Consider the following 22,435-nt stretch of genomic DNA (forward strand, 5'->3'; position numbering starts at 1 on the left):
GTGTTGCAGGATATCATCAAATTATTTTGTCAATTAGTCTGACCATCAAAGTCAGTGGGTGGGTCCACACTGCTGTAAACAAGGCGATTGGTTGAGATAGTACACAGGTTAGCCAATCAGATGCTTGGGTCTGTTTGGGGTATTTTTGAGTTGCAATGCATAGATTACTCTTGTAAAACAAGAGTTTGTAGTTAAATTTAGAGGACTTAAAATCAAGAAAAACAGACAGTGAGCAGAGCGCCAATGTTTGTTTTATTAAAAAAATAAAATACAAACGATGACCCAGACAGTACACAGTAGACTTGTAACCAAAAACCAAAGCAATTTCATCTGTCAGTCATTGCTCTTTTCTTTCTTCTTTTTCTTGTATTCCACTTTACTCAATTTGGCTTCTTTAAAAGTTACCAGAACAACAATGTAGAAAGAGTGGATTTTCCGTAGATGGCTGCTTCCCTTTCAGATTTACATGTTTCTCATTTTCAGCAAAAAAAACAAAAAAAACCCATCCTAACCACAGCACCTACTTGTGCTTGGTATTACCCATGGTTTAGAGGAAGGAAAAAAACATAATTTGTAGATTTTGCAGAAAAAGTCCCACTGACAACCTAGACAATGTTTCTTTCGGCTAAATGTTGAGGACTCATTTTGATTGGCCCGTTAGCCTAAAATCTGCTGGTTTAATGTAAGCCAACTGTGTTCCATGGTGAGGTCCTTCATGTGTATATTATAGAAATATCATGGTGCTGTATTGAGAGGATTAAAGGCAACGGTTAAATATTCTCTGTAAGTTCATAAAGACAGAAAACAAGAAGAAAGTTGCTCTGAACGGCAGCAGCAAAAAGAACATTTTCAACATTTCTCTTTGAGCATGCACAGCTTTGACATGTGGTTTATCCAGAGTTTATCCATGAGTCAAGAGTGGAAAGTTATTGGGCAGCAGATACAACAAACGGCCAAAAAAAAGTAAAAGAAGGGGACGAAACATACGCTTTTTAACTAAAACCCCTCGGCATACAGAAGCATACAGAGTTATCATGACGTTGCAGTAGCATTACAATTACATTATTTTTAAAATACATACACATAGACTGATCGATTACAGTACAGCGCAGTGCCACGAGTGCTGACAGTCATATTGCTCGTACTGGTGCCCATGGACATCTGACGGAGAAAGGGGGTCGCAGCATATAACAGTAGGTTTATGTTTTTTGCATAGCCTAGTTGAGTAAAGTTCACAGAGATGCGTGATGTAGGGGGAGCGAATATCAAAACACGTGACAATCATGAAACGTTTCCTTTGGCTTTTTGAGAGACGGTGATCTGAAATCTGTTGTCGCTCTGCTTTTTCCACGATAATAACCCTGAGAGTGAAACCGAACAGACCACGGTCGGGGCGACCTCTTGGGCGCGACCCCTGGATGACCTGCGAAGCGTGGAAATGACGAAGGCCTTTTGCAGATCTACGTGGGTGGATGTGCCCCTTTTTGAAAGGAGTTCAAACGGAGGCAAACAAGCAAATGCAGTTTCTGAGGGTGGAGTCACAGTCCACCGGGAACGTTCCACACATCCACGCATGCAGACGGTTACATGTGCTTTCAGTGTGAACATACGTGTGAGGAGAGACCATCACGCACCTCTGTTAAGGTTGACAAAACAAGAAGGCAAGGATAAAGCCTAAAATAAAGAACAAACACACACACAAGTTCATATACAATAGGTTAATATATAAATATGAGCTCCACCACATTGAGAAACGACCAAAGTTCACTTTACGCATCTCTGTGTTCAGATAGTGGATCGCTGTAACTGTGGTTTGAAAAAAAAAAGAAAAAAAGAACAAAACCGATTAATCGCTCAGTAGAGCATATGTTTGATGACAATTTATGATTAATATTTAGCCCTTAGTCTCGGGAAATGTGTAAAAATCAAGGAGGGATTTACAAACGAGCCCCTAACCTCACTGCCCTCCACTGCTGTAATTGGTATTAAATATGTACATGTACAAGATGCCTTGTATCCATAGCTCTTGAAGATCTCCACATTTTGTCACATAGCAACCACAAACCTCAAGGTACCTTATGATTTATGACAGACCAACACAAAATAGTGCATAACTGCGAAGTGAAAGGAGGGCTTCAAATTATATATATTTTTTTACAAACAAAAGATTTCAAAAATGTGAGGTATCCACATGCATTTTCTCTGATACCACTAATCAAAAGTACAACCAATGACCTTCTGAAATCACATCATTTTGTAAACAGAGTCAACCTGAGTATAATTTCATCAAAGGCCTCAGAATCTGGTTCTCTGACGAGTCAGCCATGTAGGAGATGCAGCGGTCATGTAGAAGGAAAGGTTATAGTCCAGTGGGACCAGTATGGTGGAAAACAAACACGGCGCAGCGATCTGAACATGCCGTTCCCACTGCAAACCATGGTGGTGGCAGGGTCATACTGTGTGGATGCTTTGAACCAGTGAGGCAGTTCAGAGTTGGAGAAAAATCTTTTAAAAAGTGTATAAAAAAACAAACAAGCAAAAAAAACAACTTTGGACTGGGGGAAATTCACCTTCCAGCAAGACGACACTAAAGACACAGCGAGAGCTCCGGTGGAATGGTTTAGGTCACAACATATTCATGTGACAGAATGGTCCAGTTAAAGCCTGGACAAAAAAACAAACGAATAAAAATCACTACTTAATCTTCAAAGAATTGGTGAAAAAAAAAATCTCTAGATATTAGACACCCATACATGTTTTTCCTTCTACTTATGCTCTATTTCGTATTGGTCTGTGATATAAAATACCACAAAACGATTTGTGGTTGTTGGATGAAAGAGGATGGAAAACTTCAGCAGGTGTGAATATTTTTGCAAGGCACTGTGAACAATGGTGAGTCTTTTCCAAAAAAAACTAAAATAAAAACAGTAACAGCAACAATCTTGCTTCCTCGTGCTTCAATCTAATGCACAGGAATGCAAAAACAAAACTGAGCACAATAAATCTGGTCTGAACACATTATATCAGTGCCACAGCTATAAGTACACACAGTATTTTTTAAATTCAACAACCACTTCTCAGCAACAAAACCACGCCAGTTCAGTGGCTTTTAAATGTACGCCACATCCTCTAAGCACAGAGCCTGCGAACGTTTCTAAAACGAGATTAAATGCTACTTTCTACTGACACAACAGTGCTCATTTGCTCTCTAATACAACCATGCTTGCACAACTATTACGATTTATAAAAAAAGAAAAAAAAAGACGACTACACCTACTCTAGTAAGGCAGTATTACATCAGTTTCCACATACAGAGGTTATATATTATCTGTGCAGCTCTAATCAAGACATCGGCTTTATAGAAATGCAACAAGGCAGTTTAAGGTGTGCTGTCAAGAAAAAGAAAACAAAAACACATTTTATCAAATCTGCTTAGGGGTGTGCAGGCATGCTCACATTGCAACCGCTCCTCTGCAAAGGTCATGTCAGAATGGCTTCATGTTCAAGCACCCGTTAGGTGACACAGCACTATCGCAACAAAAGGACTGGGAACATTTTGAAAGTTTCAGCCCGCCAGTGCGTGTGTGCATCATTCTGTCCCGACACGTTCTGCCGTGTTCCTCTGCTACATTCTAGCCGCAGCAGCACTCTAACCTAACCAACCACAACCTAGAAAAATAATTAAAAAAAAAAAAAAAGCTGCTGCAGGCCGGTGAAGAGAGGAAACATTTTCATTCTGATGTGCACAAACAAAATGACTTTATGTGTTTCGTGTGGAACTAATAAGAGGAGAACTTTTTTTCTCAAGCAACACTGAAGTGTTTGTGTTCCTCCTCTTTATGAAGCCATGGTGTAAACTTCTTGTACAAAAGTCGGACTGGTGTCTGATTCAGGCACTGAACCCATTTTAAAAAACAAATAGGCATGGACCGGCTATCGGGATCAAGGCTCAAGTTTTGTCCAGCTTTTCCAAGCGTATTGTGATCAATTAACACCCCTCCCCCACTTGTTGCTGCACACTGCTTTTCAGCTGGTAAGGAAAGAGCTACGATGCTTTTTCACTTCTAAATTTAGCAAGTGTTTTATTGTGTAAATATTTTTAAAACGTTATATTTCACACCCTGATAATCTCCCAGCCGCCCATGCCTGGTTGGAATACTAAAGCCACTGATATTGCCAAAGAAGCAGCTTTAGAGCATTGCATTGTGGGTGCATGCGTGCACGTATGCTGTCAGATGACCTGAGTTTTTACACACAATCAGAGCAGATGTATAAAAAGCTTGATCTCTTTTTCTTTTCCCCAAACTTCATTTTTTTAAGGTTTATTTCCTGACAATAACTTGTCTCAGACAGAAGAATGTCCGTGTAGGAACTTCATTATGTCGCGGCTTTCCCCATCTGCTTTTTTTTTTTTTTTTTTTTTTACATATTCCAAGCAAACAAACTACAGTTTGGGAAAACAAGCCGCATGCATTGGTGCGGAACATGAGTTCATTGCAAGCATTTCTGTGGTCGTGCCAAGACCAAATCGACTGTCGAGCAGAGCTTGCAACCATCTCAGCTTGCTAATGTACTGGCCCTCTGTTGCCAGTGGAAAAATGCCACTGCAAATCCCTCACACTGACAACAGCTATAGAAAGAACAGAAACCCACGACAGCACCAGCTACCTAGTTAGCACTCATCAAGAAAACTACATCAAGACATCGAAAAAGGAATCAATCCACCGCTTTACCCCTAAAAATATTTAAACTGAGTTCCTCAGCCACCGCAGGGTAAGACTGTTGGAAGTGATGAGCAAAGCAGGTATTAAAAATGACGGAATATGCTAATTCACTCAAATATAAAACACCAAGTCATGCCTCGTGCAAAAAGAAAAAAACCCCCATCAAAATCAGTGCTTTAAATTTTTACCTCACAGATCTCCAAAGCATATCTCATAATTTCGTCACTGCACTGTCAACCGCACACACCCGCATCCAGGAAATCTGCTGCAAGGAATTATGACACCTGTGGCATTTACTAAAGCAGAGCTGGTTATGTGATGAAAAAGCAAAGAGCAACTACATCCTTCAATATTGACATAAAAAAAACAACATGCTGAGTGATAAAAATTCCCTCAGCGAAAACAAGTTAAATAAAGCACAACATACTGTAGATCTCCCCTCAATACCTTTTTTTGACTAAAAACCTGCCCATGTTGTTAGTACAAGGGTTTTACTGCAGCTAGGAACTGAAGTGGGGGAAGATTGCATGCATACATGCAGACAATCGATAAATCACTACAATGCTGAGCACCACTTTAATCATTCTAATTAGATACCAAGCAGCCCTGGTGACAACATTATGATATCAAAACAGAAGAAAAAAAAAACAAAAAAAAAACGGGTGACATTTAAAACACAAGAAGCTGATCTCTTCTCCGCTCAAGTGTTTAAGCCCCTCCGCCCCAACATGGGGGCCATGACCTCAGAGATGACATCACTGTGCAGCTGTGGCCTAGATTTCACAGCAAACACTCAGTACTTCTACGCATTAAATGGCTTTAGGGAAAAAAAACAAAAAAACAACATAATCTGATTCTAATTTTTGCAAGATCAAGCTGATTGCTGAAAATGTTTGTTCTTCCCTCAAACGTGCTCAGTCTTGGGGGAGATCAGAGAAACGTTGTTTTGCCGTGTTTTGCAGCATGCTTCAAACCTCAGTTGGGAGGGCAGGGCGGAAATGTTCTGACCTACGAGGGTTTTGGAACAAAAACGTGAAAGCAGCGCTGCGGAAGATGGCGAGAGAAACGGTCAATGCTGCCTTCAATCCAAAATCGCCGCTTCCTATCTTTTTCACCACTCAGTGACGTTCTCACGCCGAACAGAAGGTAGAAATATACCCGACAGAGAAGCAGAACGTTTGCTGCATCCCCCCGCTAAGAGAAGTATAGGGAAGAAGCCGTGCCTTGCCCACATTGTTATTGTATCAATCCTAAACAAAAGCCAGAACTGATTAGTTAACATCATCATTTCGCAAATGTTAGTTCAGAGAAATAAAGCATAGCCATTCCCCCTGCGCCAATGTCAGTGGCGATAGTTATGGCCCTGTGTGAAGCTGGAAGCTGCATTAGTTTGCTGGTTGTTGATGCTGTGGATCACACCATGTGGTCTCCAGTGCTGGTGTTGGCGGACTGGCATGGCAGCTCAGAGCTGCACTCCTTCTGCCTGAAGGTCTCCTGCGGGCGTCCGGAGCAGCAGTCCCTGCCGGCACCTTTGCACATCCGGTTTTCCTCATCGCTTTCCTCCTCCGGCCCTGAGCCGTCGTCTACGTCCAGCTGGCAAACGCAAACCTCAATCCCTGAGTCGCCGGTCACGTGCCGGCGTCGGGTTACGAGCTCGTCGTCCTCCTCATCTTCCCCCTCCGCCGCCGCCGCCCCCGACAGCAAAACATCTACGCTCTCCTCTTCCCGGCTCTGTGGTTGGTCAGCTTGTGACATTTCCCCCTCATCTGACGAGACGCCGGATGCCTGACGGTGCGCCGCTGGCTCTGCGTCAGGGAACATTCGTGGCACGGAGACAGAAACCGGCTGGCTTATTTGAGGGGCGGCCGCCGGAGCTGACTCAGGAGGGTTTTCGGAGTACGGGGGAGGCGGGGTCGGGGGGTGACCCACGACTTCTTCGTAGTCGGGAAGCTTGCAGTCATTCCAAAATCCTGAGGATCATAAAACAATAAGTTGTAGGAGTTTAGTCCTTCACTACGTTGATCAAAAGAAGAGGAATTAAAAAGGAAAAGGATATAAATTTATCTGAGCTGGCTTCCTATAAAAGCAATTAATAAAGGACAAATAAATCTAACTTTAGATTTTTTTTCAAAGCATAGGTATAGTTTTAAAAACGCATTTTAACAATAAAAAGTCTTTGTAACCACACCTCCCACAGGAAGTGAGTAACGACAGGCATTTTGTCAATAAATTTGACAAAATGATCTAATTATAATTTCACAGGAAAATTACAAGCTTTTTTTTCAGCAGTTGGCTGTACTAGTCATTTTTCTAGGGTTTATGCTTCACATGAACGCCAAGCAGATACATTAATAATGTTTGCTCATTTGGGTTTGTTTTGCATCCATTGTTTGGTTTGCAAATTTTGCACCTTAACCTATGTCCTGGTCAAACATCAGTTGCTTTTCAGGTTAAAGCAGGTTGCAAATAATTCACCCTTTCCTTGTCAAATCTACTGAAATTTTCTGTCATAATTCATTTGCAAAATTTTTCTTTTACTACAGCAAAGTGCATTCCCTCAGGTTGTGTTCAGCAAAGAGTTCAACTCGCCCTCCCCCATCCGGTTCAGTCCATCAGTCGGCTGTTTATGACAGCCAAAGATGGTGATGATAACTGTAAATTTCCCCACACCGAGGGGTGAACAAAATTTAGTTACCCAAGACTGCTCAGGTAGCAAAACAAACAAACAAAAAAGATGAAGGGTGTGGCTTTGTAACTTAATTGGTTAATATTTTAATAGAGTGCCACTCATCAGTTTCAGAAAAATGCTGCTTTGACTTGTTTGTAGCAAGATGCAAAGAACACTGTGCAAGAAGTAACACAATTACGGCTTACCAACAGAGCAACAACAAGAGTATTAGGTGTTTGAGTTTTTCATTAAACTTATTATGGATACTATTACAATCTGATGATGCAGTGTTTTTTTAAAAGATGAGTTGTCTCCGTTTTCACTGGATGGAAGGCCTGCTAGACATTGAGAGTGTCTCTGTGTGAGTCACTGTCTAGATATGCATGCAGGTTGGAGTTGTGTTGTCATTCTTGACTTGAAATCAAGCTTGCTCCCTGTGGGTTTTACACTCTGACAAATGGGAAGCTTGTCCAACTGCCACTTGTGATATTAATGGACATGATATCCTTTTTCCTGCCAAGGTCTAGAGTGACCACTGACATTAAGGTGACGTCTCTGCTGTTGGCTGTCAGTGCTGCAGTTTCAGCTCAACCACAAGTCTTCAAAACACAAAGATTTGCAGTCGAGTGCGACAAGATCAGGATAAATATCTGGCTTTGGCTCATTAAAAATCAAGAGAAATCGACAATCGTCTGGTATCAGAAATAATAAAAGCATGTGAAGATACGGTAAAGGAGATTAATAAAGTGCAATCAAACTAAAGTACATCAGGAAAGTTTGTCACAAAAGAGATTTTCTGATCGTTTAATATTACTTGACTACAAGTCTGTATCTCATGATCTGTGTTCAGTATAAAGAGATAAATGTGAAAGAAATTCCTTTGGCAAACAAAAAAAAATCAATTGAAACATACATTGAAACAAAAACAATATGGACATTAGTTGTGAGATATAAAGTTTGGGCATGTGAGGCAACAAAAAAGAGAAATTACAATAATTCCTTGCAAAAGTATTAACGGTCTTTCAATTTTTTGATATTTTTGTCACTCCTTCAACCACAAAATTCAGTGTATTCATTAGGACTTTTTGTAAAGACCAACATGCAGTGTATAATTGTAAAGTGGAAGGAAAATTATATGATTTTGTTTTTATTCAAGGTGGGGATGATGTGCTTAGGGTTATGTGCAGTGTTAGTGTTAGCCTCGCCTCACACACCCAGTATTTTGCATATATTATTAAAATTAAAATTTTGATCTTATCTATCCAGAGTATACTGTGTTCCTTTTTGAGGCTTGGAGCAAACATTAAGCATAATTTAGAGTTGCAAATCTGAAAAGTAACAAATACAAATACATTCCACACTTTTCTGATCTTTATTTGTAACAAGTGTGGAATACCATGCAATGGTTTCTTCCCCTTACATTTGTGCACTGCTTTGTGTTGTTTTACCATAAAAATTCACAAAAAAATTCAATTAAATTAAGTTTGTGGTTGTAACATGAGAAAATGTGGAAAAAACTTGCAAGGGGTGTACAGTATTTACTTTTGCAAGGCAGCATCTTTGACACAAACATTTTAAACCACAAATAAATCACAATCTTACTTAAATTGAGAGGTGGCGGTGTAATGAAGGAGCTGGAAGCACCCTGATAGGCCATTAGGCTGATCTCACGTTGCCGTTGCTCCTGTTGCAGACGCATTTTAACTCTCCGGTGTCGGTAGGCACAACAGCAACTGAGCATTATGATTAGCGTCCATACCAACCAGAACCCTGAGGGAAGAAGCAGTCTCAGTTTACAAGGTACACGGTTAGGTATAGCTAAAACAAATAATGAGGAGTAAAACATCTTTAATTTTACTGTAAGAAATTAAAGAGAAGGAACTGAAATCAAAGTAAAACACCCTTTATTGCTTTTAGAAATTTAAAATGTCATTTTTAAAATAATGGCACAGGCACAAAACATAGAAACTCCTGGATTTTTATAACTATTTTTTTACATTTATACAAAGTTGAAAAAAGATCAGGTGAGATGTAATAATTTTATCGATTTTTCCAAACTGTCCAGGAAATCCTTGCAATACAATATAATGTAAATATGTTCTCAATTCTTTTTAGAAGAAAAAAGAAAAGAAAAAAGAAGGTGAAAGTATAAATGTACTTTCACCTTCCTAGGGTGTCTGGCTTTAAATGTGGAGCATACAAAAACTAAATATGTGAAGATAAAGGAGTGAAAAAATAGAAAGATGAAAGATGGACTTTCATCTTCTGAATGAACAGAATGATGCCATTATGAATTGATAGTCAGCCAATATAATGTAAGGATGGATAGTGAAAAAAAAAAGAGTGCAGGTGAAGATAGATAATGGAGTTTAATAAATGTGCAATCAAGGACAATGGGTAGATTGATGGATGGTTTGAACAAGCAGGACTACTTTCAGAAAATGGAATATTGTGAAATGTCTGGAAATACAAATATTTTTCCATACTTGTCCAGACCTCGAAGACACTAAACTCCTTACTTTTTCAGACTGAAAAGGAACCTTGAAAGCGTCTGATTCAATCACAAAGCAGGTTCTATATTCAATTTAATAGTCCCCCAGAGAACCAACAGTGGCAAAAAGTGTATATTCTTTATCATTTAGTAGTCACACATTAAAAAGTTAACACACACACACTACACATTTGTACTTACACCATAGTTCGTAGTAGTAAGTGCAGCATTCTGTCTCCCCACAGCAGTAACCCATCTCACAGCGGTACTGTTCATTATTTACCCCCGAACAAAATTCTTTTCCCTTCAGTACACAGGAGAGGTAGACACAGAGGAAGGCAGAGTAAATATCCGAGCAGAAAAGTAAACAAATACAAGGCCAGCAAGCTTGTCCTTTCTCGTTGTCACTTCAATGTCACTTTCTATAAAGTTGGATATGTCTGTCAACTATACATTTAAGTATATGAAATGTACTTTCTTGTGGTAAATCCAAAAATGCTAACACTTCGCCAGTAGGTTGTTAAATAAAAGCAGCAGCTAAACCATTAAAAATGCTGTTTAAAATTACAAAGAAATTGTGCTGTTTGAGTGACATTAGCTTCGTTTAGCTAAAGGCCAAATTAATACTTAATAGTTGCTTTAAAAGGGCCCGAGGGGAAAAACATTTTAGTCTGGCTTTATTTTTTATGCTAATAAGATTTTATAAAATACGCGATAACGAAATTCCTTCACTGTCAAAACTATTGTTTAACTATTATCTAGATGTTTCAAATATATTTATACTTTAGACTACCTTTGAATGAGGTCTCTTTCTTATCAAATTGCTTGTACTAAGTTAAAACGTTTATTTATGGTGAAATGTTCTGTCAATAAGTTGCCTACTCAGTCTGGCAAGCTAACATCAGCAGCTATGAATAAATATGTCGATTCGCCGGGTACCCGTTAGCAAAACCGCTAGCGTTAATCTTAACGCTAACGTTCTAACTCTCAAAATGGGCCATTGAAACACCATTGTGAATGTACTTTACATAGAAAATAATTCTAGTTTTTACAATAACTCTTAAAATATGAAGGGAAACTTTTGCTAACTGACGTCACCCACGGCAAACAGAAGCGAACCGTGCCCCGTTTCCTTTGTGGAGGAGACAAAAAAGAATCGCAGGCGGGCCTTCACCAAGCCCCGGAGCAGCGGTCTGGGCTGGAAGCTTACGCCGACAGGGTGAGCTCACAATACGGTCTTACCTGCACCAGACAGGTCCCGGTACAAAGCAGACCTACAATGGATCCCAGTGCTTTCTGTGGCATCTCTCTGGGTTATCTGCCGTGAACACGACAGGAACCATAAAGCAATCGGTCAATCGGACCGACGACCGGCAGCAGTGACAGCGGATGGCTGAAAGCTACCAACTAACGGTTCAGCCTGTCACACTCAGACATGTTTTTGTTGTTTGACCGAGAAACACTCCCCAGTACGGATATGAGTCTGGAACGGGTATCGAACTGTAGGGGGCGCTGTGTGTAAGTGTTTAAAAAACCAAATTAAAAACAAGATTTTACGAAATGAATCTTTTCTGTATAATATATTAACACTGTAGGTAAACTCTAAACTCAATTAAACTCTAAAAAACAAAAAATAAAACAGGATAGAGCAATTTTTTTGTCCCAGTGGGGAAATTCAATACACGCAAAAATAAAACATAAAATTGTGCAAAAGAAAAGTAAAATTGCACATTTTGCTTGCGTTATGCTTTTAAAACATTTTCAACAAGAAAACAGCTTGCATAAAAAATAAGAAACTTCCCTGTCTTAAAACATGTTCTGAAAAAATCCTGTCCAGTAAATGTGGTCACATAAACATCACACATAAATTAAAGCATAATAGTGCACATATCCTTTATATTTTATTTGTTAAAAGAAGTTAGATAAATAAATAAATCACAAAAGCTAAGAGATATTGATTATTGGAAATAGTCAGAACAGAAATAATAACAGATCAAATAATTACTAAATATCAAATAAACAAATTAAAACTATTAACACTATAAGAGACAATAACATTATTACAATAATAGTAATTATTATTATTACAAATAATAAAATATAATAATTATAATAATTCATATACTACTATCATTAAGTAATGTAATAGATATAGTTTTGACAGCCTTCTCAACTCATTAAAATTATGTAATGCAAAAATATTATGTTAACATGTTTGTTTTGTTTCCCTATAACTCTTCTAATGAAAGTGAAACCTATTCAAAAATCCAATTTGAAAACACAATCTTTCTTCATTACTACTATTTAGACATTTGAGAGAGTCCCTGTTGCAGTAATGGACTTTTGAGTTTCCTCTTTAAGGCAAATGGGCTTGTAAAAAAAAATCCATTGTTTTTACATAAACTGAGCCCAAACTCTAAGCAGTTCTTACAAAGGTTATGCATGAAGTAAACATCCCAGTGCCTGTGTTTAGAACTATAACATCTGAATGTGGTACACCTTTTCTTGTGTAAATGAAGCAATATATGTTTATGCTTTATGAATATTATTATGTAATAATGAGTTGTGTTTGATCTGTGTATTGGAATGAATTGGATTGGTTTTATTAAATTCAAACTAAATTTCTTTTTATATTTCTGTACATAAAATGAATCTGTTAAAGATCTTTGAGACTACATTAGCTATGTGGTGTGATATGAATAAACTTAGTTGAAAGAAGCAGAATAACAGCTGTTGTACAGTCGGGAAACACTAAATAATGAGAATACAAGAAACAAAATTTTAAAAAATTATAATTTTGATTACTTAAGGATCCTTTTTTGTTTTGTTTACGCAGACGTCAGAGTTTCCCTGAAAAAAAAAAGGCAGCTGTTCTGCTGAGACACATGGTGAGGAAGACGTTAATCCACTCAGGCTGAGTAACAACCACAATAGGACCCGTGGACACCATGGTGAGTTATCTCAATTCTTATCAGCAGGAGCAGATATTTAAAACCTGGGCTGCCTAACTCATGTTTCTCATAGCTATAGACTGATTTAGTTCTGCGGTATTTATTGGAGTTCTAAATATCTCTTGGTAAGGTTGATGAGGCCAGAGTTGATTCTGTTGGCCGTCATAAACTCTTGGGGCTTTATTCCATTCTCAGTGCTAGCTTTAGTTCAAGAATCTATTTAGTAAATTGTATCAGATATCCTTCTGGATAAACTAACAAGATAGTACCTGATTAAGTAACTGTGACTGTAAAGTCAAAGCTGCAGTAATAAAAGGCTAGTTAACCAATTAGATTTCTCCAAACTCAAAAAACCACCTCACAAAACTTAAAAAAACACAAATTAGCAAAATTAATAACTTTTATAATGCTGATGCCTACAAATATCTTCTGAACATATTAGTGCATTTATTCCACAGATTACCAAGCATTTCTGCAGCAGCAAATTACTCTGCTATAATCAAAGCCTAGCATGCTGCCTTCTACAGATGCCTAATCTCAGTCGACTGCAGAGCGTCTTTGAGCTTCTAGTACATTTATAGACGACTTTATAGACTAACAGCTAAATCCTTTGCTCTCTTCATCCGTGGTTCTCAAACTATGCTACTAGTGCCGCAGGTGGGTGGGTTGCCTTTACAGTAGTGGTAAAAGAAATGATTTTTCCAGTTATTTGTAATGTAAATGTTAATAAATTAACTGTGATGTAAAGTTAATGAATGCTAACATTCAAAATGATGAGCTGTTTCAACACAGCAATGTTTACTTCAACAGGATGTTCTTAAAAGTGCCAAGGAGAACATTTTGAGAACTTCTTGTGCAATCTGAATCAGACGAAATGCCAGTGGCTACTTGTGCTCTGTTTACCTCTGGAGTTAGAAGTAGATCTTGAAATAAGATCTTAAACTATCTTAATGTGCTTCCTGTTTAACGCTTCAAGTTCAAACCCTAGTTTAGTATATTTATTGATTTGGCCAGTGACCAGGTTAACTGCTATTAGCAAAGCAAACTAACAACGGTTTTCTCTGTATGTTCTTTCTAACAATGCATACTCATTTTTACTAAACGAAGTAAGCAAGTTTAGTTGAGTGTGGAAGCATTAACAAGAATAATAAACAATTTGAACCGCAGATATCTCTTAGTTTTCTCTACATGACACCATATTGGATTTTAATAACAGGTTTTGTAAAGAAATTTTAGTCTTTCCCACTTGGTATTCAGGCTTCTGTTAAATCTTCTAACTGGAGACTTGAAAACAGAATACAGAATTAAAAAGCATTCTTTGACTATTTGGACAGTTCTAATGGATCCAAAAAAACTTTATTACAAACATGCTGTAGATGTTTTTAGCTGTTGGTTGAGTGAGTTGATTTTTCCAGACTGGCTTTTGAGGTTATTCAAAGTTTGCAAGATACTGCTAAGTCATCTCATTAACGCTCATCCCACTGAGGTTTAACCGTCTCTAATACGCCGTGATCCTCCTGCAGGGCCTGCTGTCTATTCTTCGGAGACTAAAGCAGTCACCAGAGCAGGAGGTGCGCTTACTGCTGTTAGGGTTGGACAATGCCGGCAAGACCACTCTGCTCAAACAGCTGGCAGCTGAAGATATCAGCCACATCACCCCCACACAAGTACACACATACACACGCACACACAGAAACACTCTGTTAATGTCAAATTGTGAGATACCACTACTTCATTTTCTAGTCAAACAGTCAGGTCATGCATCGGTTCACCTCCTTAGCGAGAGGCTGAACTACCCATTAAACTTAATCTATGTTGCCTTTCACCAACAGGGCTTCAATATAAAGAGTGTGCAGTCTTCTGGGTTCAAATTAAACGTTTGGGACATTGGAGGGCAACGCAAGATTCGTCCTTACTGGAGGAATTATTTTGAGAACACCGATGTACTGGTAGGATCAGTCTGATGTTCTCATATGGCATAAACTCTAGCAATAGAAAAAAGTAATTCTATCTTCTGCTGGTCAGAAGTTTACATACACTAATCATGGGCATGAATGGCATCTTAATTTTGGGCTTTTAAAGACTGAAATGATCATACAGAATATTGCAAAATATTTTATTCACTGTACTGTAGACTTTCTCTGGTTTACCCAAGGTGAAAAATACACAGACACCACTACTAATGTTTGCTTAATCATACCATAGCAAGTTGCTTTTAAGCTTTAAACTTTTTGCACCTATCAACAAGCTTCTGGTATAATTCTTGATATCTAAATACACTTCAGATATCAAGAACTTTAGTCTCCAAAAAGCTTAATCAGACTTGCCTTGGAAAAGTCAAAGCAAGTGTCCTGTTGGAACAACAACCAACACGACACCTTTCAAATTATGTCCACTTTTCAACCATCCAGCTGTTTGTTTGATTAGAGAAATTGAATAATTTAGATGTAGTCGTACTTCTCCATTATGTCATTCACTTTTTGCAAGGCACCAGCGTTGCTGGCAGCAAAATAGCCCACATCTTGATGCTACCACCACCATCTCTAATGTTGATTATGGTTCAACATTTCTTGTTCTTGGTGGAAACGATTTTAAAACAAGCTGAAAACATGATTATTGTTGTACAAGCTTCTCAGCCAGGATTTACTTTTAAATACTTTTCAGTCTGCTGACTGAGAGGTAAGTTTTTATAATGTCGACTTAGTATGTTCTTTTTCTGGATTGCAGATCTATGTGATTGACAGCTCAGACAGGAAAAGATTCGAAGAGACAAGTTTGGTGAGACATAATTTACTTTTGCTTGAAAAAAAGTGCAATACAAATAGAAATTTAGATTAGGTATTCACCAGAGACCATCCTGGAAGTACAAACTTAAACTACTTTATTTAAGGAGTGGGTCTAGTTGGCAAAGACTTTATGCAATTACAGCATATGTTAAGACGCTCACCAAAGCATATCCGTTTTCATTTTTTACCCTCAGGAGCTTGCCGAGTTGCTGGAAGAAGAGAAACTTGCAGCTGTGCCGCTGCTGGTGTTTGCCAACAAGCAGGACCTGATGACAGCCTCTCCGGCGTCGGAACTGGCAGAGAGTCTCAACCTGCACACAATACGGGATCGCATGTGGCAGGTGCAGGCCTGCTCAGCACTCACTGCAGAAGGAGTGCAGGTAAATACAGTGTGTCATGCAAACACAGTGTGCGATAAGCAGAGGTCGAGACGGAGTGAGCTGTTGAGTAACAACAACTGTGTTTTGCGGTCAGTTTTTGAACCCGGAATAGGGACATTCGCTGCTTTGACATCATAGGAATAAGAGGAAATATGGCGAGTTCTGTTAATCATATACAATTATTCACGGTAGCTTTCTGTCAACCAGCTTGGCCTGTATTTACAATTTACTGATATAAATACCCTGTTGTTAAATAGAACTACTGCGATACTGCCTACAACAGCAATGAAGACGTCATCATGCTGTTTCCTACTCCTACAAATATTTTGGAAGCGTGTCTTATAACTTTGGTAACTTTGCCCTCTACGTACCTTTAGGTTTACAAATTCCTTTACACACCTTGAACTTTGTCATAATTGTGGTACTCAAAACTGACCTTGGTCTTACACATTTTCAAAGTATTGGTCTTGCCTTAATCTTTACTGCATTTTTACCTGATCTTTTTTTTTTTTTTTTACCTGATCGCTCTTGGAAGTGCTGATCTCATGAATTTTTCTCAAGATCATGCAGGATCACAACTGCAACATCCTATTATTATTGTAACTTTTAGTGATATTCCTAATTGCATAAAAAATTATCCAATCATTTAATTTACTTTGAGTCTGAGGCTCAAGGGTCAAGAGGTTAAATCACAGTTTGTTTCTAAAACAAAATATAACCCCCATGAGGAAATTTTTGCTGAATATTCTGTTTTGTCTAAACAACGTACATTTGGAGTTAAAAAGAGAAAGGTTAAGAGATAAAGATTTCCACGAATGCTTTAATGTGACCAAAAGATGATAGTCAGATGGCTAACAAAGTCAGATTTGAATCTCTTTGTTAGAGCTAAATGTGGACTGGAATTATGAGCTAGCACTTTATACTTGATGAGTTCAGATTTCAACATATTTTTCTGGGCAAGATGAATTAAATCAAGGATCCAGAAAAGAAACATGGAAGAAGTTGCTCTGATTAGATGAGACCAGATTATGAATGCATTCAAATGTTTTGTGTGGAGGAAAACTAACTTCACGTTAAGTCATATTAGTAGCAACAACATGCTGTGAGGAGGATTAAGATTTCACTTGACAAGATTCTGTATATCAATACAATGAATAATTTTGGTTCTTTTCTCACCTTTATCAAACAGGACGGGATGACCTGGGTTTGCAGAAATATAAAGTTTCGGAAGAGATGACCAGTGAGTGGTGACCAACTTACATAAGCACTTTATACTTGATCTATGCAGTAATTTTGAGAACGTTATGCAGCGGCAGCAGAGTGTGTTAGTTTTTTAAATTGTTACTCTTGCCAATATGTTTATGTTTCTTACAAAACATAATCTTACCAGTAAAAAAAAATGCCAATATACTACCAAGGAAGATGTCACATGCTGTCTCAGACCTCAGTGTTGTACTGTATATATGTAAGTGCAGTTTTGTTTAGATATTTGTAATATTGTTTTGTAGGTCCAAGCAAGAATTTCCTTTAGTAGTTTTATAAATAAAGATCCACTTTTGAGGTTTAAAGAACCTGTTGAAGCTGGTATGACTAATTTGTGAACACTAGAGGGCGACATTGCACCACCACACGTCATAATTTCCAGTGATCACGTCCTCTCTTTTCAATCGGTGCATCAGCGTGATGGTATTTTTTATTTTTTTATTTTTTACAATGGCTGATTTAGTTTTCATGATCATAAAGTTTTTCAAATTTTCAGTATGAAACAGTTTCTATTTATTTACAAACATAAAGCATATTTCTGCCATTAAATCCAATAGACGTGTTTGTTAATGTTTTCCTTTCTCAAAGTGGCCCTTGAGTTTCACAGTTAAGCTCCTGGTTTGGTGCAGAAAGTTAAACATCGTAAAGATATTCAGTGTGAAAACCCCTTTGCCTTGGTGTCCACAAAGAAGCTAGTTTCAAGACGTCTTTCTCACCTGTGCGGTAAATCGTACAGAAAGATCTTGGCCATTGAATTACTCAAATTCTCACCTTGTTCTCCACGATTTACCACAAGGCAATCGCATTCCCTTTCTCTTTCTCGCTTCTGTCTGTTAGCAGCACATTTGCCACAAGCCCAGCTAATCTGACCTGGATGAGTGCGCCGCTGTGGTCCTATAGGGGCATTTACATACAAACCTTTTCCAGGACTAATAGCCCACCGATACAATTTGCATTTATATAGCCCCCTTCATACCAACATGATTTGGCACCTTTGCCCATGATAAAAATAACCCTCCTCCTTTGGCCTTGAGTTACTGCCCTGCTGCTGGTGCTGTGTGTGCATTGTGTGAGTCCGTCCTCATATATAAGGTTGGCTGATTTTAATATGCTAGAGCTGCCCGGGCCCCTGATGTAGACTGGGACAAGTGCATAACCTCTCAGAATGGGCCTCATAATGATTCAGCCATCAATGTGGGCTTTGGTCCCGTGTTCTGTTTGCATGTTTGCTACTGCTGCATCTTAGATTTTTGTTGATCCAGCAATCTGAGACTCTTGGCCAGGGCAAACACTCACCAGGTAAATATTAATCCACAGCAGTTCTTTCTTTACAGACTGAAAATGGAGACCTGCATTGTCTTTTGCAAAGTTTGAAAGGAAACATGATAAGTATTCATTTATTTTTTTCCTTTTTAAGCATCAACAGCAGGTGAATTATATCGCAATTGCTGCAAAGAGGCCTTAAATCTCAAATGAATTAAACTTGATTTGCCAAACACAAAGTGGATTGGAGCGAGCGGCCCTGGTTACCTTTGGCTCCATCATCAGAGAGGCAATCAGGCCTGTAAAGGGCCATAAATCACGGGACTTTCCCAGCCACTCAGGCCAACACAGCAGCCTCCCACACAGGGAGAAACCAAGGGGCAGAGAGGCCAGCTGACTCACAGGCCCGAATAATCAGGGAGGAGGAGATCCTGTGACTTAATTAAACCACTTTAATTCAAAGCAAAGCATAGGTGCCTTTCTTTTAAATTACCATAAAATTAAGTAAGTTAAGTTGAATAGATATTTGAGACATCACAAAAAAATGGTTAAAAATTTTAAAAATTACTTCAAGTGAAAAGACAAAATGACTTTAAAGTAACACAGTAAAACGTTCTTAATGGTTGGAATAAATTTTAAAATTGAAGCCGTAAAGGAAGCTGTCTGTATTCAAGCTCTCTTTATGCATGTTAAAGTAAATCCATCCCTTTAGCATTTTGGAGTTTAAATTTAACATGACTTTATGAGGCAGATTTAAGAGTTTTCAGTCCAGGAAGTAACTGGAGTATGACTGAGTAAGACAACTTTCCATTGATTGTGACCATATTTGATCTTTTTCAGTATGTCATCTGGATTTTCTTTAAATACTTATCTGCCAAGCAATTTCTTTCTGGTATCAATCAATGTCATACACGATTCATGATATGGAAAAACAGAATATTTTATGTCGCTGTCCTCTTCTGACAGCACAGCAGTGGTATAGCACACTCAAACTTCACTCCAACTTTGCAAAAAACGCTATAACTTACCTAAAGTATTCCAAAATCTTCAAATACAATATTTCTGAGCAGTAATAATTTAAGCTTAAACTAAAAGGAGCATCAGAAAAGTCAGGTGACATCATGATTACCACTAAACCTATTCGCTAGGCCCCTCCAAAACCTTCATCTTAAATTTATGGTAGTAACTCACAAGTCAAGTTGTATCCACTTACTTTCTATTAAATAAAATGTTGAACAGATTATTTTTTGAGGACCAGAATGTAAACCAAGTGTATTAAACTTTGCAGACATTTTTTAAAAGTCAAAAATAGCACTTATAGACTAACTACTATTCATAAAATAAGAATAAAGAATTGTTGTGCAAATCTGATCAGATTTAAACACGAAAAATAAGAAAACAGATATTTACCATGACAGATAACTTCCTCCTTCCATTTTTCATGTCAAAATAAACTTTGTCCTCCTCGCTTTCTTCAAATTTAAGCTCAGTAGATGCAGCCTGACCCTCAGATAGCAAGTACAATGTTGGAAACATTTTTGTAAAGCACCGCAACATCTATCCTGCCTCATTCACAGACTGATTCTTCATGTAAATATAAATTGGTGCTAGTGCTGGATAATAAAACAAACAACAAATGCTCACAGTCCTGCCACGGCTTCTTTGAAGCTTGGTTGGGATTCTTACTTCTTCATGTGCTTTTATCAAACTGGAGAGCCATAAACAGCGAGACTTGAAGACCATAAAAATTATCTGGAACATCACACCTTAGCATTTCAGAGTGTGGAAGGGGTTGAGCCAAGGGTCAGCAGCAGAGGGGGGTCATGTCTGATGTTCCTGAGACAAAAAGCAGAAAATAAAAACAATTGGGTCATGAAAAACCTGGAGGCAGTGTAGATGAAACTATAAACGATGCAAACATTTTCCTTTTCATTTTGATCATCTGAAATTCTGATCATTAAATCTGGAGATGATACTACAGCAGCAGGAGTGATTCTTGGGATTTTATGGCAATGATGGTTCAAAGTACAGTGAACATGGACAAAATGAAGGAGAAGACCACTAACTCTTCTGGAGGTCACAACAACAGTATCAGTGTGAAATAACCTCACCTGGCAAAAGGATCCTCCGCTGCCTGCATCCTCACAGCACTCAGGACTGTGGTATTGAAACTGTTTTGACATACTGCATCTGAAAGTAGTTTTCAAGCTTAAAATAGGACCATGGAGAGGATAGTGAGGGCACTGAAAATACCCTCACTATCTGAACCTCAGAGATTTCTCACATCTTCAACCCAAACGTTTTGAACCGCAGTCATCAGCTTGTCATAGCAACATTAAAAGAACTAATCAGCTACACAGACTTCTGCTTCAAGCTGTTAAAGTTATGATCATGAACATTGTAATATTGCATTTAATTCATGTTTCATGTATTTGTGCCCAATCTAATAATTTTTTTCAGAGTATGAATCTTTCTGTCTATTAACCCTAAAAAAAGTAACATGCCATTTGATTAGATGTGAAATAAATTTTGTATATATATATATTTATATACATTTTGATTCTAGTTTTCCTGTAAAATTCATTGCATTTGGAGATGAATAATGCTTCCTATAGCAAAGTAAGTGGCATGAATCAATAACAGACTGACTGGTGTCTCGCTCTACTCTTACATGAGGTCAGAGGTCACACTCTTGACCCCTCACTGACCCCATCTCTGGGAGGAAATAACACTTTCCATCGTCCCAAGCCTTCCTTAATTAACTGATTGCTCTTATCAGCTGACAGATCTGATCCAATTGTCTCTGACTCCCCCTTCGCCCTCTCTCTACGCTTCTACTCCCCCCCAGAACTAATAATTCGTCTTTTTACCACCCCTCACTAAAACAGAGACCCAACCCCATCTGTCATCACAGCGCACACTGACAGCTCCCCTGACATGCTTGGATTTTTACATTTGACTCAATCCAGGGGCTTACTTTACTGTAACCGATTCAATATTTCTCAAATGAGCTGGCCGATCTACATACACGCTGTGGCGGATGGGATGATCTATGGCATCGCTTTAATAGATTTCCCAGGCTTCCGAGCCGAGCTAGTGAGGGGAAGGAGGCATAATCTGTGCAATAAAAACACAATTATTCACATAAATCGCTTGATAATTTATGGCTTATGTATTAGGCTTAAAGAAACATTCCTGTTGTCAGACTATGTTTATAATTCTATTTGTGCAAATGTACCCACAGCCATTAGTTGACTATCACAATATGTTATTTTCTGTCTACTAAGACTGTAAAACTTTTACTTTAATGATTAAAATCAGTGACAAACATATGTTATACGTATACATATATTATGCTCAGCTGGAATTTCTCCAGACACAATTGGACAACTGTCTAATAATGCCCAGAGTATCAATATTAACTAATTAATCAGAAAAAGGTCAAACTGCTGGTCACTCTTTCATTTTTAAGCAATCTGAGGTGAGCCATTCTTCAGAAACAGAATATTTTTTAAATGTTGCTTGAGATTTAATAATGCTAACATTACATCATTGTGGCTATATTTGTGTAAATGATGTAGCAATGTCACACATGAGTATGCATTAATCATGTGACTGCATCTTCCAACATCTCTCAGATAATCAAATAAAATTCTGTATCTTAAAGAGTTAGATGCTTAAGAAAGCAATGCTGGAGCCTTATTTATCTAAAGTAGTGAAAATAAGCCTTTGAAATACAATGCAAATAGACAATTTTGAGACAAAGGTATTGCAAATATATTGTGTAATACAATAAACAGTTTAAAGATTTTCAAATTTCAGTCTGCTGTGGAGTCAAGACAGAAAGTTAAGACACATTTTGTCATGATGTCTTTGTCATTTTTGTTTAAATCCCTCCCCACACTGACT

At 38.2% G+C, this 22,435-nt stretch overlaps 2 protein-coding genes across 3 annotated transcripts; one reads left to right on the forward strand and one right to left on the reverse strand.

The window, feature by feature from the left end:
• Nucleotides 1-233: 233 nt before the first annotated feature.
• Nucleotides 234-11,361, reverse strand: wbp1 (WW domain binding protein 1). Its single transcript, XM_032569922.1, has 4 exons — nucleotides 11,126-11,361; nucleotides 10,085-10,187; nucleotides 8,995-9,162; nucleotides 234-6,694 (listed from the first exon to the last, which is right to left on the reverse strand). The coding sequence occupies exons 1-4, from the start codon at nucleotides 11,186-11,188 to the stop codon at nucleotides 6,138-6,140; spliced, it is 891 nt and encodes a 296-aa protein (XP_032425813.1). The 5' UTR covers nucleotides 11,189-11,361; the 3' UTR covers nucleotides 234-6,137.
• Nucleotides 11,362-12,733: 1,372 nt separating this feature from the next.
• LOC116724826 (ADP-ribosylation factor-like protein 3) lies at nucleotides 12,734-17,571 on the forward strand. Of its 2 annotated transcripts, XM_032570577.1 has the most exons (6): nucleotides 12,734-12,834; nucleotides 14,358-14,501; nucleotides 14,667-14,783; nucleotides 15,562-15,612; nucleotides 15,815-16,000; nucleotides 17,190-17,571. In XM_032570577.1, exons 1-6 carry the CDS (start codon nucleotides 12,832-12,834, stop codon nucleotides 17,235-17,237), a joined length of 549 nt encoding a protein of 182 aa, XP_032426468.1. In that variant the 5' UTR covers nucleotides 12,734-12,831; the 3' UTR covers nucleotides 17,238-17,571. The 2 variants fall into 2 exon arrangements, with proteins under 2 accessions (XP_032426468.1, XP_032426467.1); XM_032570576.1 differs by lacking the exon at nucleotides 17,190-17,571 and having other exon boundaries at nucleotides 15,815-16,138.
• The last annotated feature ends 4,864 nt before the right edge of the window (nucleotides 17,572-22,435 follow it).

The sequence above is a fragment of the Xiphophorus hellerii genome, chromosome 8, assembly GCF_003331165.1.
Source record: "Xiphophorus hellerii strain 12219 chromosome 8, Xiphophorus_hellerii-4.1, whole genome shotgun sequence".
NCBI classification, from domain to species: Eukaryota; Metazoa; Chordata; class Actinopteri; order Cyprinodontiformes; family Poeciliidae; genus Xiphophorus; species Xiphophorus hellerii.

Excerpts from the sequence above, each read along its gene's own strand:
- LOC116724826 (XM_032570576.1), top strand. Across the intron at positions 14,784-15,561 it reads TTGAGAACACCGATGTACTG|ATCTATGTGATTGACAGCTC; the intron begins GTAGGATCAGTC and ends TCTGGATTGCAG. Across the intron at positions 15,613-15,814 it reads GATTCGAAGAGACAAGTTTG|GAGCTTGCCGAGTTGCTGGA; the intron begins GTGAGACATAAT and ends TTTTACCCTCAG.
- wbp1 (XM_032569922.1), bottom strand. The coding sequence starts at position 11,188 with ATGCCACAGAAAGCACTGGGATCCATTGTAGGTCTGCTTTGTACCGGG. Across the intron at positions 10,188-11,125 it reads CCGGGACCTGTCTGGTGCAG|GGAAAAGAATTTTGTTCGGG; the intron begins GTAAGACCGTAT and ends TGTGTACTGAAG. Across the intron at positions 9,163-10,084 it reads TTACTACTACGAACTATGGT|GGTTCTGGTTGGTATGGACG; the intron begins GTAAGTACAAAT and ends TTCTTCCCTCAG.